Raw genomic sequence first — 17,752 nt, 5'->3', positions numbered from 1 at the left:
TTGTGATTTGAATAAACTGATTTTCTTTCGTCGTTTTGCAGTTCTACTGCTTAAAAATATGTCAAAAAAAAAAAAAAAAGTTTGAGAAATGTCATTAACAAGGGAAGAAATTAAAAAAAATAAAGAATTTGAAGCTGAGTTCATCACAGGATGGAAAAAAAATCAAAAATCCAATAATAATTTACAGTAGCAGAGAATTACTTTGCAGGCTTTTTGAGAATGTACAAAACTGAAGTGTTTCAATAGTTCCCATTAAAAAAAAAGTCACTTTTCATATTCATACTTATAAAAGCATTACATATTTTTATCAACTGAAAAATTCTTTAAATTATTTTTAAACAAGTCAAATATCTGCAAAATGACCTGGTTTTCATGAGAAAAATAATGCAGAAAACTCACATGTGATTTTCAAACAATATTTTTATTTTGAACATAAAATACATGACTGTAAAAATTACAACCAATGAAAGGTTAAGTATAGACTGAAACACAGGCTTTAAAATTTAATGACTAATTCATTTAACACTGAATGCTTTGAAATCAAAGTGGAAGTAAAGATCCATTTGATAGTCAATTATAATTAAAATATGTTTAAATAATTTTAATTTAATGACAATGCAAAATTTGAATTACAAAAATTAAGTCTTTAGTATTAAGCATGCATATTGTATTTATGTGCAATGACAGCCATTGACATTTCTACTCTACATTAACATAATGAGATATTAAATTGTAAAAACACCAAGGCAAAAATATGATTCAAATTCATATCTTAAATGAAGAATGCTTCCACCTATAAATACAAAACTTCACAATAAACATTGAAGCCTCTATTAGGAAGTATGCATGCTCAATAAGAGTGCTTTACAACAAGAGTAAGCATAGAAAGATAAATAGATATCCAATCAATAAATCACAATTTGATAATTATTAAAATTAAATTTTCTGAATAAATAAAAAAAATTTAAAGTGGTTTAGAATCAGAACAAATCTGAATTACAACCATATATTACACTTTTGAATATTAAGAATTGTGCACATACATTGTAAACACTGAATGAGAAAATTTTGATACATTGTGTGACTTTTAGATGAAGTAACATTATTATGCAACATGGATTCTTTGGCATAAGTTATATATTGTACAGTTAAGGCAGGTACTTGATCAAAATAATTAATGACTGTCACTTTTCTTATATTGCCAAAATCAGTATTTGTTTTTAAGAGATATATCTTCTTATTTATTAAACAACACACAATGCACATTAAAAGGCATAAGTTATCCTTTTTATTACGTTGCACATTTCAAACTTTTCATTGTTAACTTTTGCTTGATGATGAATCGAAATAAACAAAAATTAATTTTTTTGTTACTGTAAGAGATAGATAACATTTGAAAAAATTCCTCTGAAAATATGAATTAAATGAACTTTTTTATTACATTATGAACCTGTATTGCATATAAAAAATTACTGGATGGCAATTAATTGAGCGTGCCCTTTGGTAAAATATTTTATTTTGAATTTTCTGTTAGATTACTTTCATTTATGCAGAATCCAAATAAAAAATAAAAGTTTATACATTTTACACAGAGATTTGAAAATGAAGAACATGTTGCATTCATTCCATATAAATCACAGTTACAAAATGATAAGTTCACATATACAAGATTTCTAGAATTGTATATAAGCACCATACTATTTATTTTGAGGATTTTAAATCTTTTTTACAATTAAACAAACTGATTTATAATTGAAACACAACATACATAAACATCTGAATAAAGATTATTACACTTTTAACATTCAATAGTTGGAACATCGTAACACCATCGATGTGATATAGTGCTGCATATTCTCTGTCTACCCCAAAATATATTTATTGCAGCATGGATAGCTGCCACTGCAACAATTCACAATGGCGACCAGTGAGCAGTTTGGTGTTAAATACATTATGCATTGCACTTCTAGATCTAGAATACATCTCAATATCACAGCTGTCTCGATAAAATACAAGATGTTCGGCGGACTTGTCATACACAGGTGTAAAATCTAGATAACTATCATACACTCACAGATGTAACAGAGTTCTCCAATCTCGATATCACCATACCCAGATGGAAAAAACAATAACAACAAGAACACGATCGTTCTGTAGATGTAAAAGATCTCAAATGTTGTAAAATATGTAAATTTCGAGCCTACAAAAAGGGCCCATTTTTCTTAAACTTCTCCAACATCACAATAAATTAAGAGAAATAAAAAATACTAGATCTTAAAATAAACATGTATGACAAACAATGCACATTAAAAATATGTGCAGTTGATTCTAAAGGGCATCATTTAGTTTAAATTCTCTATACATAACCTGGTCACTCTTGGCACCAAGAGGACCATCAGCTCAGATGTCTGTGCTAAAATACACACTGTCAGCACCATATGAGCATCAGTGCTAGGGGAAAGGTGTTGGATGTAAGGACATCCCAAAAAGTTGGCACTTTTTTAACCATCTAGGCTCCACAATACTCACACCAGGAGCCTCCCTGAGTTTGGAAACTGACAATTACCCAGATGTCAACAGGAACATCTTATATAATGGAATGTTAACATTTATATATACATATATATTTGTAATTATGCACTTTCCCCTAACCTGATGGACAATTGCCACATATAAAAGATGGAAATGTGTGCGCATTTAAAAGGATGTAATCACAATTAGTCTACATTTGAGCGCTGAGTTAGCTTTAACTACTACACTCGTGGTCCTCAAAAACAAGCCCGCAGATTTTTTCACTCTTTGCTTTAGACGTATCCATCACCTTCTCGGTGAAACACGAAACATGCGCAAGCAAACCATACTTTTAGTGGATATGACGTAATCTAACGAATGACACACGGAAAATGACCATAAAAGTTGATGAGCTAAGAAACTGCATCCAATTGCAAATACTTTGCAAGGCAGAAATAGGAGACAATTTTATAAAAATAAAGGGGATGAATCTGGCCTAGTGCTCAAACGAGATCTTGTGTGATAAAAATAAAAATTGCAATTTAAATACTTTTTTTTTTTGCACAAATATAAACACCTTTTGCGATTACAACAATGACTAGCTCCAATGAATTAAGTTTTGAAACAGTAGATAAAGATTAACACTTCTGACCCAAGGGAGTTAAAATGATAACAGGCAACAAGCATTACCACTTCTGATCCCTCAGCAATTCATCTAAATACGCCCCATCAGCATCAACATTGACATTGCGAACAGCTAGAGGAAGTTCACCAACACACAATGGGCGCCATGGCTTCTGAAGACCATAACTAACTTCTCTTTGCATGTGCTGAATTGCAGCTTCCTTAGTGAGTTGTATGCTGTCCTCGAGTTGTGTCGTTGAAATGCAGCAGACTGGAATTTGTAGATCTTGTAGCTGTTCTCCTCGTAACCTGGAGATCGCTATTAGGCTATCGGCGCCAACTTCATACCCTAAAATTAATTATATTTTTAAATGCAAAGATCAAAAAGTACTAATTTTAAAATTATAATTATCAATAATAATTTTGACATTTGCATGCTATATATCCTGCAACATTCTAAATGATGCAATCCTTGCTAAATTTCTTTTTTTGGGGGGGGGGTTGTATAAAAAGATAATGTCTAATATTAGAATATTTCAAAATTTTTAAGTGATTTGTTTCATGATGGCTTAAATTCAAACATTATTTGTTTACTGTATTGTACCTTGCCACTATAGAAAGTTTTTGTAGAGGGCAGAAAATATTAGCCAAATATAAAACCCAAGGTCTCATTTCTATCTTGAATGCTGACCACATAAAAACACACTGAAAAAATGCATACCCTCAATTTCTAACAAGATCCTGCATTTTAAAAGTGTTTTATAGAAAAAGGGCATGAATACATGATAGTCATATAAACATTATCTTAGTACCTTGAAAATATTTTATTATATAGATAACTTGAATGATCTAATAGTATACTTTGAGGTAAAACATGTCACTACATTTTTAATGTAAAAGTTAACATATAAATTATCTTAATATATTTAAATGTTAAGACTACATATAAAATAGGTTTGGTTTTCAAAAGAGCATTTTGAGGAAAAAAAAAAAGTTTAATATTTGGGTATTTAATAATGATTTATTAACTAGTGATTCTAAATCCAACTATTTTATAAAAGAGTTTGCTATTAATCTAATGCTAACATTAGGAATATTACACTTACACAGAGTCCCCCATTTGTACCTGAGTGAATTTCTGTACTTTGTGGACAATTTTTCACAGTGCTTTCCTATCAGCATAAGCGATAATTTTTTTGTCACAAAAAGAAATACTGATGCATCAAACATCAAATATGATGTATATGAAAAGGGCTTATTTATGGATATTATTTGTAGTTAATCACGAAAGGAAATTAAATAAAAAAATACATATACAGTTCTTTCAACATGTAGCTTATTTAGGATAAGAGAAAGCTTCATTTTGATATTTATGCTTTTATACTTTCAACAGCAAGGCAGTTTTTTTTTTTTTTATGAATGACTACATTCCAAGTACCAGGTGTACAAGTATGAAATGCAGATTTCAGACAACATATGGCGCATCAGCACAGTTTGTGCACTGTGCCATTTTATTGTATCATCAACAAATGTCAGTTGCACACACGTAATAAACTGGAAAAGGGTGTGCATATTATGTTGTTTTGTTCAATATGTCAAAATTTATACTGGTCAAAGAGCACTTGTAGACCGCATTAATTATTTATTTTTATTTGAAGAAAACTGCTGCTGAATCATATCAGTTACTTCAAGAAGCTCATGGTGAACATGCTCCATCGCAAGACATGTGTGAATGACGGTTTGGCGTTTCAAAAGTGTTGACTTCGATGGGTCAGACAAAAAACGTAATAAACCACACACGCAAAGAATAAAAAAAAAGGAAGGGAAAATGTAGAATTGCGAGCATTGTTGGATGAAAATGTTTCGCAAACACAAAAACAACTCACCAAGCAGTTGGGCATTAGTCAAGAACTTGTTTCTAATCGGCTACAAGAGATGGGAAGGATTCAGGAGACCGGTAGATGGGTATTACATCAGCTAAACGACAGGCAAATGGAAAAGCATAAAAACATGTGACATTTAGCTCGCTCAGTACAAAAGGAAGTTGCTTTTACATCGTAATAGTTACAAGGGACGAAAAGTAGATTTATTTTGACAATCCCAAGTGCAAAAAATCATGTGTAGACCCCAGGCACACCATCTACATTGACCACAAGACCGAATCGTGTTGGCAGAAAAACGATGCTCTGTGCTTGGCGGAACCAGGGGGCATAGCCTACTATGAGCTGTCAAAATGGTTAATACTAAATGCTATCAAAAACAAATTAACCGATTTGAACCGTTTGCAGCACAAAGTCATTTTTCTCCATGATAATGCGCCTCACATACAGCAAAAAAAGTTTGTGATACATTGGAAACACTCATGTGGGAAGTTCTACTGCATGTGGCTTACTCACCAGATTTGGCTACTTCTGATTATCACTTGTTTGCATCAATGGGTCATGCACTTTGGTTCATACGATGTGAAAAAATGATTCGTTGCAAAACGGGAAGATTTTTTACTGCCGTGGTATTTACAAATTACCCTTAAGATGGAAAAAATGTATAACAAACAATGGAGCGTACTTTGAATACAGCACTTTTTATCAGTCTTCCGAATTAAAAATTTTTTAGAAAACAAAATCCGCATTTTATACTTATACACTTGGTATTTTCCCCTTTTAGAATGTAGCAATATATTTATATATATATATATATATATATATATATATAAAAAAAAAAAAAAAAAAGAGGCCCTAAGCTATTTTAGATATGGAGCCCTTTATAAGTCTGTTATACTATATTTTAATTTTTGGGAGTCCCCAAGAAAGTGGGGATCCTTAAGCTACAGCTTGTGTAGCTTATATACATAAATCCTGCATAGGTAAAAAAGGATGAATGGCATGGAAATTCTTCAGAAAGTTTAAAAAAAGTGTATCATGATAATTACCTAAAAAATTATGTACCTAAAAGCAAAATTAGACAAATTAATGCACTGTTTACAAAAACTTCAGCAGTAAAGTTTTACTTTGAGTACCCATTTTAATTCTGCCAATATGTTCCACACATGTGCAACTAGACTATGCTTCTAACAATGCTAGAATTTTAGTTTCTTTAGTGCTCCTGATATCTTGTTTTCCACTTTTAATGGCTGAATGATCAATAAATATTATATCTATGTCTACTCCCTGTAAAGAATAACCATATAAACTCTAATTTTAAAAGACAGTGTAATAAACACCCAAAAGTAAAATTTAAAAAAGGCGAATAACTTCAATAATAAAATATGCTAACTTCTTTAATCAAAATATACTGTATTTTTTTCAAAACATTTGTTTACACATTTACATAAGATTATTAAATAATGAAGGAACTGCACGTATATGCTTCGCACTGTAGCAGCACCTTAATTTTTTTGTACATGTATAATGAATATGTGCATCTCGAACCTTTTAAAGTTTCTTTTATAATTTTTCCAGTATACTGGAAATTTTTAGAATATAATTAAGGGTTTTTGATTAACCTATTCCCATGGGCTACCAGAGGATTAATTTTTTATGTACTAGATCCATGCAGACAATGATTCTGATAGGAGGAGTAGACACACCCCCCCAAAAAAAATCAACAGTCTGCCACCTATTTTACATTAAGCAGTAAATTTTAATTTCCTACAGAGGAATAAAATTCTTTGAGTCTTATTTAAAGTAATAAATGTATGGACATTTGCGAAAGAATAACATATTTAGTTTTTCCATCAAATTTAATCTTTGATTAAAAACTTAATGATTTAAAAGCAATAAATACATTTCATCTGTTATTACTAACTGGACTTATAAATTACACAGGTTGAACTTATTAAAATCGTACTGTATTTTTGCTTTCTTTTTTCCTCTCTTGACATTTTTAGATACCCAGCCACAAAACCAGCTAGTATACGAAAAATCTACCATAACACTAATCAGGCTAAATTTTCTAAAAACTGAGGATATTTTATTTCTATACATTCAGAAATGAGCATGGATTACAAGCATTAGTGGATCAGAATTTTATTATCTTAGTATGCTTTTTTTATTATTTCATAATATTTCAAAAAATAAAAAGAAGATACTCCATATTTTTTTGGAATATAATTAAATAATTTTCATGAACTGCTACTGGAGACTTGTAAATTATTTTCATTGATAAAATATTGAAAATATAACAGCCATGAAATAAAAGAACACTTTGATGATGGGATTAAACAAGGAAAAAAAAAATACCTATTATTTTCATTCGAGTTAATCTTTTGCAACGCCAAGCAAGCATGATCAAAGGATCTATACTGCTGCTTAGGAAAGTGGAAGTTGCAGTTGAATCCTCATTCAATTCATCTACCAAAACCAGAGACTTTAAAGACTCATTGTTGATGAAAGCAATTCGAGTGATAGCTTCAACATTGAAACCGGATGAAAAATAGACTCGGAAGTGAGTCAGTGGCATTTCACTATTGAGGATGTAGTGGACATGTTCTGGAGAATTGTGAAAATGTAACAAATTGATGGTAACCTCTAAGCTTGGGCTGCAAGACCTTATCTGTTTCCAGGCAGAAGTGCTGATATCTGGAAGCCTGTAGTGAAAGGAATGCACATGAATGTTAAGCCTGCGGAGTGGTCTTCTGTGTGGTTGAGACAGTATCTCGAGCAACTGATCGCTTATATAATCGTAATCTATGCTCAAACATTCGAGATTTAGAAATGTTTTGAAAATAGAACTGTTGATGTCATAAATAAAATAGTTGCCAGGAACTTCTTTGACACTTGAAAGGTGAAGAGATCGAATACATGCTGCTTGATATTCAGCTAAAGGTGTCAGGAAGTATTCTGATAGATCCAGCAATTCTTCAATGCAGCCCAGGGATAAATGTTCCAAGCAATGTGCTGTCTTTATTATTCTTATCAAAAATTCTAAATATCTGTAAGAAAAAACAAAGAAAAAATTTATTTCACAGAAATGACCAGAATTAAAAAAAAGTACAGCACAAAGAAGTAATGCTATGCTTTTAAAAGTACAGAACATAGCTTAAAAACAAATTTTCATAATATAATAGAAAATAGGCAACATCTTTAAAAGCGAGAATAAATCATATCTATGCTAAGTGAGAAAAATTAATCAGCAGAACATTAAAGACAGTTTATTCCCTAACAGAAAGAACTGCTGATATATTAAGCATTAAAAGAACCTAGCTGAAATATAATTTTTAAAATAACATACAACAAAAATATACGATGCCTGAGAAATATTCATAAAAATAAGACCAAACTGCATCTATGTCACAGAAGCAAAAATTAATTTCCTGTTTAATATCAGAGGCAATTTATTCTCTCAATCATCATACATTAAGTATGTCTTTCAAACAGAATTTAAACCGGTTGGGGGAGGGAATTTATGTTTCTAAACATTTCTTTTGAATCAATTTTAACTTTCTTAAGATCCATCATAGGAGGTACTAACTAACTGAGTATATGATGCTGACAACAAACTAAATGAAGAGAAAGAAAACAGAAGAAAGAATCCTAATTTATATTTTTTGAATAAGTTTTAAATTTACTAAGATCCATCACAGAAAGTAATAAAAAACAGCTAAATTTTCATAAATTATCGTAAATATTTAAGCATAATTTATATACTTGACCCCTCATACTCCCCCAAAAAGGCAAATAAAATGTTTAAAAAAAGAAAGGGTACTATTCCGTTTTGAGGACCGTAAAAAACTGCAGCGAAAATATATGCGCAAAAACGCCAAATCTAGCAAACGCGCCCATTTAACAGCGCGCCAAATCTAGCGTACGCGCTGATTTCACATTGCGTAAGTTTATATAGTTCTATATTTCTTAAGACGCCATTGAAATACTAGTTTAATTTTTAAATCCTTTTTTGATTTTAAATCCTTTTTTTAATATCCTATGGATTTAACAATTTGGGAATTGCCCATTACGAAAAGTCGGCAATAGAATTTTGGGTAAAGTGCAGAATCACCCACTGTTTGACGCGTTTTTAAGAATTGCACATACTCGGTATCCATGTGCACATCGACCTATTTTCACTTAAAAAAAATCCCAGAATTGCACAAAAATGGCACTGCGCACACCCTTGGCTTTATCTATGTACACATCGACCTATTTTCACTTAAAAAGTAAAAGAAAATTGACAAAAATCCAATTGTTTTTACCCTTGTAAAAAGCGGCAAATAAATAGGTGAGCGATTCTGCACTTTACCGAGAATATTTTAAAACAAAAGGCATCATTCATTATAGAAAATTACGTTTGAACAACGAACGAGATGAACTTATGCTTTAGTGACTAGTCGGTAGCGAAATAGCGATGCAGGCATTCATTAAATTATAAATAAATTATAATAATGATCTGAAATAGTTGTTTACTCTTTTGCTTCCATTCAGTCATGTTTAGCCTCTTTCATATAAATTATAATAATAAAAAAGTATTATATGAAATTAACCTTTCATCTAAATTAAAACATCAATCTTAGATAGTTATTTACTATTATACTTCCTTTCTTACCGCAATTATTAGGGTTGCCGCAATTATTTTTGGCAGCATTGGCATCAGCAATAGTTTGGCGATTTTTTACGGCCCTCAAAACCGAATAGTACCAAAGAAAGTTTCAAAATGCTAATAGAACTTTTGAAGGAAAAATATACATTTTAAACTACCTTCTTATGAAGAAAATTTAAATCAATATTTATATTGTCAAATGGAAGAAATTGAGCAATGTGAAATTTAAAATTAGAGAAAAAAGCAACATTTATTTGGTGGAGATTTTGAATAAGACTTATCAATTTTAAGATCTGTCTTCGACAGGAGCAAATTTATTTATTTTTGCAAAATGAGAAAAATAAACTAGCACAGAGGAATAAAAACAAGGCACAATGTATCCAGGACAACAGTAATTAAAGGCCTCATTCAATTGAAACATTTAGTGATCGTTAGTCGTCATACGCCATCAGTTGCGATTGATTTTGCTGTTTTGGTATTCAATTGAAACGCAACGATCACTCGTTCTCATAGCGATCACTTGGAACCCATCATTCCGCGGCGAAAAACGATCGAATCAATATGGCGGCTGTGCTGTTTGTGCTTTCACGAGGACAGAAATCAAGTGTGCTAAAGAAAATGCTTTAGATCTGCTGAGTGAGCAGCAACTTATATCAAAGTATAGGGTGTATAAGGATCCTAGCAAGGGCAGCCGACACATCATCTGTGTTGTATCCAAATTAAGTGCACTTGTTGCTAGTGGACATTGATTTAGCGTTGTGTTGTTTACATTTGTGTTGATGGATTGCTACCTAATTCAGAGAAATATGCGTGGATGCACTGCATCAAATTATTCATATCGTTCCAGAAATAACTTTAGTATGTTCTATTTCCCGAGAAATGAAGAAATACGAAGAAAATGGATAATTAATTCTTGTCCATTGGAATAGATTCCGATCGCAAGACCGTGCGCTTTTGAAGTATGTTTTCATAATTGTTAAAAAAATAAGTGTTCATGTTTCAGCGAAATGTGTATTATCATTTAAGTATTGCTAATTAATGACAAACTGATTTATATGTACAAAATGAATATCAGAATGTGTATAGTCAATACACAGATACCGACGGCGATAAGTAGATGATGATGTGATTTTCTTTATTGTTATTATCGCGAAAGGACAAAGTTTAAATAATTATATTATACATTTGGATTTCAATTTTGTGCGTGATTATAACTATGAAGTGCACTTTTTATTTAAATTTTAATGCGGGATTCATGGTTTAAAATCGTATGTTATTTTTGACCTTATTATATTGTCGCCAAATCTGTCAGTCGGCCCTCCAATGTAAAAAAAAAAAAAATGTAAACATTGGATAATATGATTGAAATTATGCATTATATAATGTTTCCCTTAAAGTAACATTATTATATCGTATTTATATTCATTTTGAAGAAGGTAAGCATCAATTTAGGTATTTAACGAATAATTTTGACTGTATTTATACATCATGTAGACTGTATTTCCAGCTCTTTCATTTAACTGCGATTGCTGTCAATTTATTTCCAATGTATCAACATAAAATATGTTTTAAAATGCTGTACAAGCTTAGTCAGTGATTCTTAATTTAATTCAGACAATTTTTTATGTGTAATTAAAATAATTTAATAATATATGTTACTGTAATTTACTATTTTTGATTTTAATGTTTTAGAAATTTGCTAAATCAAGTTTATTTTTGTGTGACCTTACATCAGAGGCGCCAATAATAAATTTGTTTTGGCTTTCACTGCTAAAGTTTTTAATGAAAAAAGTATTACTGATGTAAAAAAATGATATTTACTTCCTAATCAGTGCCTTATGATATTGCAATAACTTAAAAGGCTTCCTACTGTTTCTTAAGTTGCATAACGTGTTTTCATAACTTCTTATAGAGTTTTATGTATTTATTAAATATATGTAATCTACATCATTGTGTATTATATAATTTTCCTTTTAGAATATATTACATTGTATTTTTTGAGTTGTTAATAGAACTAACTAGGTGCATTTTTCTTTTCTTTTGCTTTAAAAGGTCTTTTGAATCGCTTTTTTTTCAGTATGCAAAACTTACTTGACCTATATTTTTCACATGTATATGATTTATGTGAATGGAATGCGTCTTTAAGGTTAGCTGTTTTCATAAAGGAATTAAAATAAATTAATACCTTTGAAGAATTTTCATAGATAAAACTTTGAAACAATAGCGCTGAAAAGCCAAAGATGGCACACCAAACGTGAACTGCAACCCTAAAGAATGGTTACGAGGAGTCAACTTGCACATCTGGTAGCTCTTTCATTGGTTATTTCGAAACAAACGCAACTTCCGACCACGTGACAAACAGCATCGCGCATCAAGTAACCTCTGGCAACCCCTACGAGTTCGACTGGTAGGGAAGTGTTTCAAATGAATACGAAAAATCACTCGCTTTCAAAAGTGATCGCTAATGCTGGATACAACGATCGCTGTTTGAGCGATCATCGCTGTTTCAAATGAATGAGGCCTTAAATGTTAGAATTTTGAAAGTATTAGGAAGGATTGAATCAGAATTAATAACCTTAAATAAGAACAGTTTTTGACAATGAGAAAAGCTTAAAGGAAATACAATTTACCATCTGAAGAAGCATTTTAAATAATTTTTGCAGCGTCAGAAATTAATTTACAGATCATTTTTGCAGAACTGGTCAAAATTATAATTTAGTACAAAAAGAGAAATAAACAATCCAGTAGCTGATTATAGTTAGACAAAAGATCAAAATTTTGACTGATAAAAAATTACTGTAGGCAGTCAAACTAAGAAGAACTTTGAAGATTTTTAAAATATAAACATAAAGGAAATGAGGATATGCAGAATATAATCATATGAACACTAAAAATGTTATTTTAACACATTGAATGCCACGAGCATTTTATGTGGTTCTCTCATGGCGTCAACATGAATTTTTTATTATTCAATGCATACTATGTTGAAATATTATCTACAGAAGGTAAGGTGAGTTATGTAATCGTGTTTAATACTGCTCACCCCCAAGAGGCTGCAGACCATTTTTTTGCGATCTATTACTCTTGAAAACATTATATGGTCAAAATTCTTTAATTCGGACGTCCATAATCAGGACCTCAAAGCTACAATCTTTCTGCGCATTCGTAAATGCATAATACGTCTACGCATGCGCATAATACGTTTATGCATGCATGTTTAATGTATAACGGATGGTATAAGCTAAGTTAAAATTATCTAACTATCTATTTCAGTTAATGTTGCAGATTGTGTTGTTCCTTAATCTTCTAATTGGACTCGGCTTATTATTTTTTGCAGACTGTTAGAGCAATTTTATAAAAGTAAGCTTGAACTTTCTATTATGTCAAAAAGAATTTCCGATTCTGCAGCTGCCAAAGGATCTACAAAGCAAAAGCATGTTTCGATGTCCATCAAACAAAAAAATGGATAAAAACATATCCTTTGTTTCTCTAACCAATCTGAAATCTGTTTATCAATTTCATGCTCCTCTGCGACGCGGCGGGTAGGCGTCGTGGTGCGTAATGAACTGGAAGTTTATCTGTTTGTCAGCAATATCCTTTTTATTTTATTCGGCTTATAATTCCTTATTAAATGTAGTATTTCATCTCGATGTACTTCGTCTTTGATATGATTTATCATCAATATAAATATCACGAATACACATCAAATAATCTTCTGGTTGCAATTTTCTAATTTCGACTATGCTTAATGTATGCTTTATGCATGCGCACGCTGAAAGAAATGTTTAACAAAGTAAAATAAATATTAAGCTTTTTTTTTTTTTGTAAATTTTGATACCCTTTAGATGATAAGGGTTTTCATCCACAGAGAACCCGTTGGCGTTTCGGGAAAGAACCCTTTGGCGCCGTTGCAGTTTTACTCGCCAAGCTGAGCCGAGTCGTAAGCGTGATATTTTGTAAACGTGGTTTTTAGTGATGTAAATTCAAGTTAGCAGACAATGGTAGTAAAAATTCACAGATAATAAGTATGTAGATATAAAACTAACAGGTTAAACATAATATACGAAAATAAATTTCTATTAAATTCAAGTTAGCACAGAAAACAATGTATTAAACATAACGGGAAGTAAAAATTCATTTAAAAAATAACAATTAGTTTTCTTATACTTATGTTTACAATATACTTATATGTATTTTCTCTAATTCATATAGAATACTAATATTTCTATTACAAATGTCTTTTTTTCACTATTAAGTACTTTGCCTGTTGATTGATGTATTTCGGTAAGAGCCATGCCCATGTAATAAATTAATGAATGCATGACCTTTAATATATCCATTTTACATAGTTTTAAGTAGTTTTTTTTTTTCAAGTTACTTGCATACAGCTTAAAGCATTTTACATTGAAACAAATACCCATCCTTTTTCATAATATATTTCACAATACAAATAACCTTCAACAGTAATCAAATTTTCTTCAGTAGCATTTTTAATAAAACTAGAACTTTATACATTTTAAAATTATTATAGGGATTGGAAACCTCATGGATCTGCGTGCTTACAGCTGTTAATAATGAAGAACATAACGTGAACAGTCATGTTACAAATTAGCATTCACCCCTCCCGCCATAATTTCTTCCTTTGATCCCGAACTGACGACCCGAGAACCGGCATCTTTTGACGAAAACTTCTTTAATTACGCGAAAATATTTCTATCTATTCGTTGTTAAAAAATTCAGAAAAAATAATAATAAATAAGAGAAAAATAATATAAATCTCCAAATGCGAACAACGACAACCTTCGCATAAGCGAATAGGATGAATTAGCTAGGTTACCAGGTTTGGACTATTATCGCCAAAGTTGGCGATGTTTACATTTACCGGGTTCTCTGCGGAAGTGCTTCCGATGATAATTGCTCTTTATTTCATAAATTGCAGTTTCATATTTTTAATTTTATAATTTCTGCATGCCATCTTACTTGTTCGGCTTATGCCAGGTGAAAAAAAAAACAGTCATAGTCCTGTGTATCCATTCTCAGTTTGGATTATTCCACACACAGCAGAATTTTTAAATTGGAATTTAATTACCTACAGATAATTATCGCCTAATTTTCTTTTATATTTCGTATTTGTAATTTTGTTTTCTTGCTTATCTTTATAATTTTAGTATTTTGCATGTTTCATTTATTTCTATTAATGTGATATTCTTTATATTAATAATTAGTATATTATGTAGGTAATTAAAAAAATGTTGATTTTATATGAATTTTATTGTAAAAGTAGGCTTAACTTCTGAAAATGCGTGGGCCGGTGGCGGCGTTCCATTTCAGGGGGTTTGGTCTCGTGGCTGAGCTTTGTTCTTCGAGTGCTGGTCCCTAAAGGATTAAATGTTTATCTAAACTGCTAATGATGTGCCTTCCTTGCAGTTATTAACTGTGACATGCTTGAAAATTTTATGCAAGAATCGCTACGCATTGCATTTTTTTAAAACAATTTTCAGAAATTCTGCCTTCCAATACACACTTTAAAAAAAAAAAAATAAATAAAGATATTTTCTACTTTGCAAAAGTTTGCTTTATGCGAATTTGTTTCTGCAAAAACATGTAAATACTTGATTTTGTTAACAAAATGTTGCATTTACAAAAAACTAAAAAGTGAAATTTTTCTAATTTACGAGAAAAAAGCAGTGTACATGGATATAAAGAAGAGTGTGCGCAATGCCATTTTTTTGCAATTCTGGGATGTTTTTTTAAGTAAAAATAAGTCGACGTGTACATGGTTTAGTGATATTTTAATTAAATGATAGTTATTTTGTGAATATAATGTTTGTAGGAATTTGGTATACGTTTTAGTTGAAGTAAACGTGCATGGAAATAATTTAAATATTTGACACTAAGTATTTGTAATGTTTGCGGTATGAATTCATTGGTGATGTTTATAATATAATAGATAATTTAGAGGTAAAAGTTTTTGGATATTTTATTTATTTTATACGTGGAAATGTTCATATTTGGAAAGGGTATATACTTTTTCGCGATAAGGTAATTTCATATATGTTCTTTTTACCGGGTTTAAAGATTCAGAAAATTGTCATGCATTTTCGTGAAATTTTTCTGATTTTTGAGAAAAAAGCAGTGTACATGGATATAGTGAAGAGTGTGCGCAATGCCATTTTTGTGCAATTCTGGGATGTTTTTTTAAGTAGAAATAAGATGACGTGTACATGGTTTATGTATGTGTTATTGTGAAAAACGCGCAAGGAGTTTCAGATTGTGCACTTTTTCCCAATTTTGCAGTGAATATTTGTCATGATTAAGCAGTTTTGTTAGATAAAATTTCTAGTATAAGTGTAATTTGGCTAGTAGATTGTTGGAAAAAGTGTTCAGTAAATAAAAGAAAAGAAACATGTCTTTACTTCGTGAAGACAAAATGGCGGCGGGAAAAAAAAAAAAAAAAAAAAAAAAATAGAGGGTTGCTGTAGCAGAGTTGGTCGCCAAACTACCTGTTACCATATTCCAAAGATCAGCCACTCTTCATTACTTTTTTTTCTTTCCTTCTAACATAATAGAACAGATTTTGCTTTATCGTTTTTTAAATTTGAGTAAATAAAAAAAAAAAAAAAATTCTTCTAATTCTTTTCCTTTAATAATAAATCATTTCAAAGTGTAAAAAAATACATGCCTGAATTTTATTTTGAGTCACTGCATATAGAAAGAGTAACCCAATTCTACTAGGTGAAAGTTTCCAGAAATGGATAAAATATCATTATTGCTCCCTTAGAAAATATTTATGCAGTATTTCCATTTACAAACACTACACACATAATTCAATCTTTGTTTTGATTTGCTATAATATTTAAAGGAGTTATTACACAGACAAAATACTTCGCGATTTATACGTTGAATTATTTAAGTTAATTAAATTTCCTGCAAATGAATTGGCAGACAACATGCTGATACAAGAGAAAATTGCATCGGTACATTTTAAACGTCACATATATGACAAAATAACAAGAGATATTTTTTGGTATTATTGATATATTTCATTCCATACAAGTTATAAAATAATAAAACATGGAAATAGCATTACTAATACTGGCAGGAAAGTTGCACAAATATTACTTTAAAACAGGTCTGATAAATTTTTAAAAGCAACAATATATGAATATATACATAAGAATTCCGAAAAGTAACTGTAGTCTATTTTATTCTGAAGTTTCGATTCAGGAAATCGAACCTCCACTTTCCTTGAGACGTGGATTATTGCGTAAAGTGTTGCGTGAAGAACTAAAAACTGATTTTTCGAAAAAAAAAAAAAAAAAAAAAATCATAATTCCTCTCTAGTATTAAAATTATAAATATGTAAACGTGCTCATTTTTAAGTTAGTAAAACTAAAAATAAAAAAATACTTACTGGTCCAATGAAAGTGTATCATTATAATCGGACCACTCCAAACGAGAGCTACGTGGTTTTATGGACAATGCCCGCAGATTATTGTTGAATGTGAGAACTTTTAATATATCTTTACAAAGCTGGACATCTTTAGGATTTGATGAATTTACTTCGATGACAACTTCTCGTGCAAATCGTCCGCAGTGCTTGGCTAGAAATCTGGCCCCGTCATTATTCTGATTGACTGTCTTATTATCACAGCTGTTTAATTGGAATACGACTTTACGCCATAGTTTTGGATGGAAAAGGTTATTTCTCCAAGCTTTGCACGCCGAGGACGCATTTAATCTGTCTTTCACTGTTAAAAATGAAAATATTTCAACAATAATTATGCTGGGTAAATTGTTCCATAATCCACTGCTCTCACCCGCCATTACTTTCCTGTTCACTTTTAAATGCTGCCGAAACGATGATACTAAAAACCCGATTTAAATTTCAGATGGCTGACTCGAGAGTACACATAGCCACATAACGTTAAGCCCTAGTTCTAGTCTAGTGTTGAACTTAGATGTATTGAGTACGACGGATATAAATTTTTTTTTAATAAACCGAGCTCTTGTCTGCTTAAGACAAAGCACTTTTTGAAAGCACTCGGAACTTAATTAACATAATTAAATTAAATTCGGTTTCTCC

General features: G+C 30.9%; 1 protein-coding gene across 1 annotated transcript; it reads right to left on the bottom strand.

The window, feature by feature from the left end:
- Positions 1–402: 402 nt before the first annotated feature.
- LOC118194017 (F-box only protein 33) lies at positions 403–17,521 on the bottom strand. The gene is made up of 3 exons (XM_035365189.2): positions 17,081–17,521; positions 7,374–8,065; positions 403–3,484 (listed from the first exon to the last, which is right to left on the bottom strand). The coding sequence occupies exons 1-3, from the start codon at positions 17,491–17,493 to the stop codon at positions 3,198–3,200; spliced, it is 1,392 nt and encodes a 463-aa protein (XP_035221080.1). The 5' UTR covers positions 17,494–17,521; the 3' UTR covers positions 403–3,197.
- Positions 17,522–17,752: the final 231 nt, after the last annotated feature.

Source organism: Stegodyphus dumicola, chromosome 7 (genome assembly GCF_044657685.1).
Source record: "Stegodyphus dumicola isolate Sdum_Otavi_A_Nest chromosome 7, ASM4465768v1".
Classification (NCBI taxonomy): Eukaryota; Metazoa; Arthropoda; class Arachnida; order Araneae; family Eresidae; genus Stegodyphus; species Stegodyphus dumicola.
The sequence above is the reverse complement of the archived record's forward strand: the minus strand, read 5'-3'. Positions and strand labels throughout refer to the sequence as shown.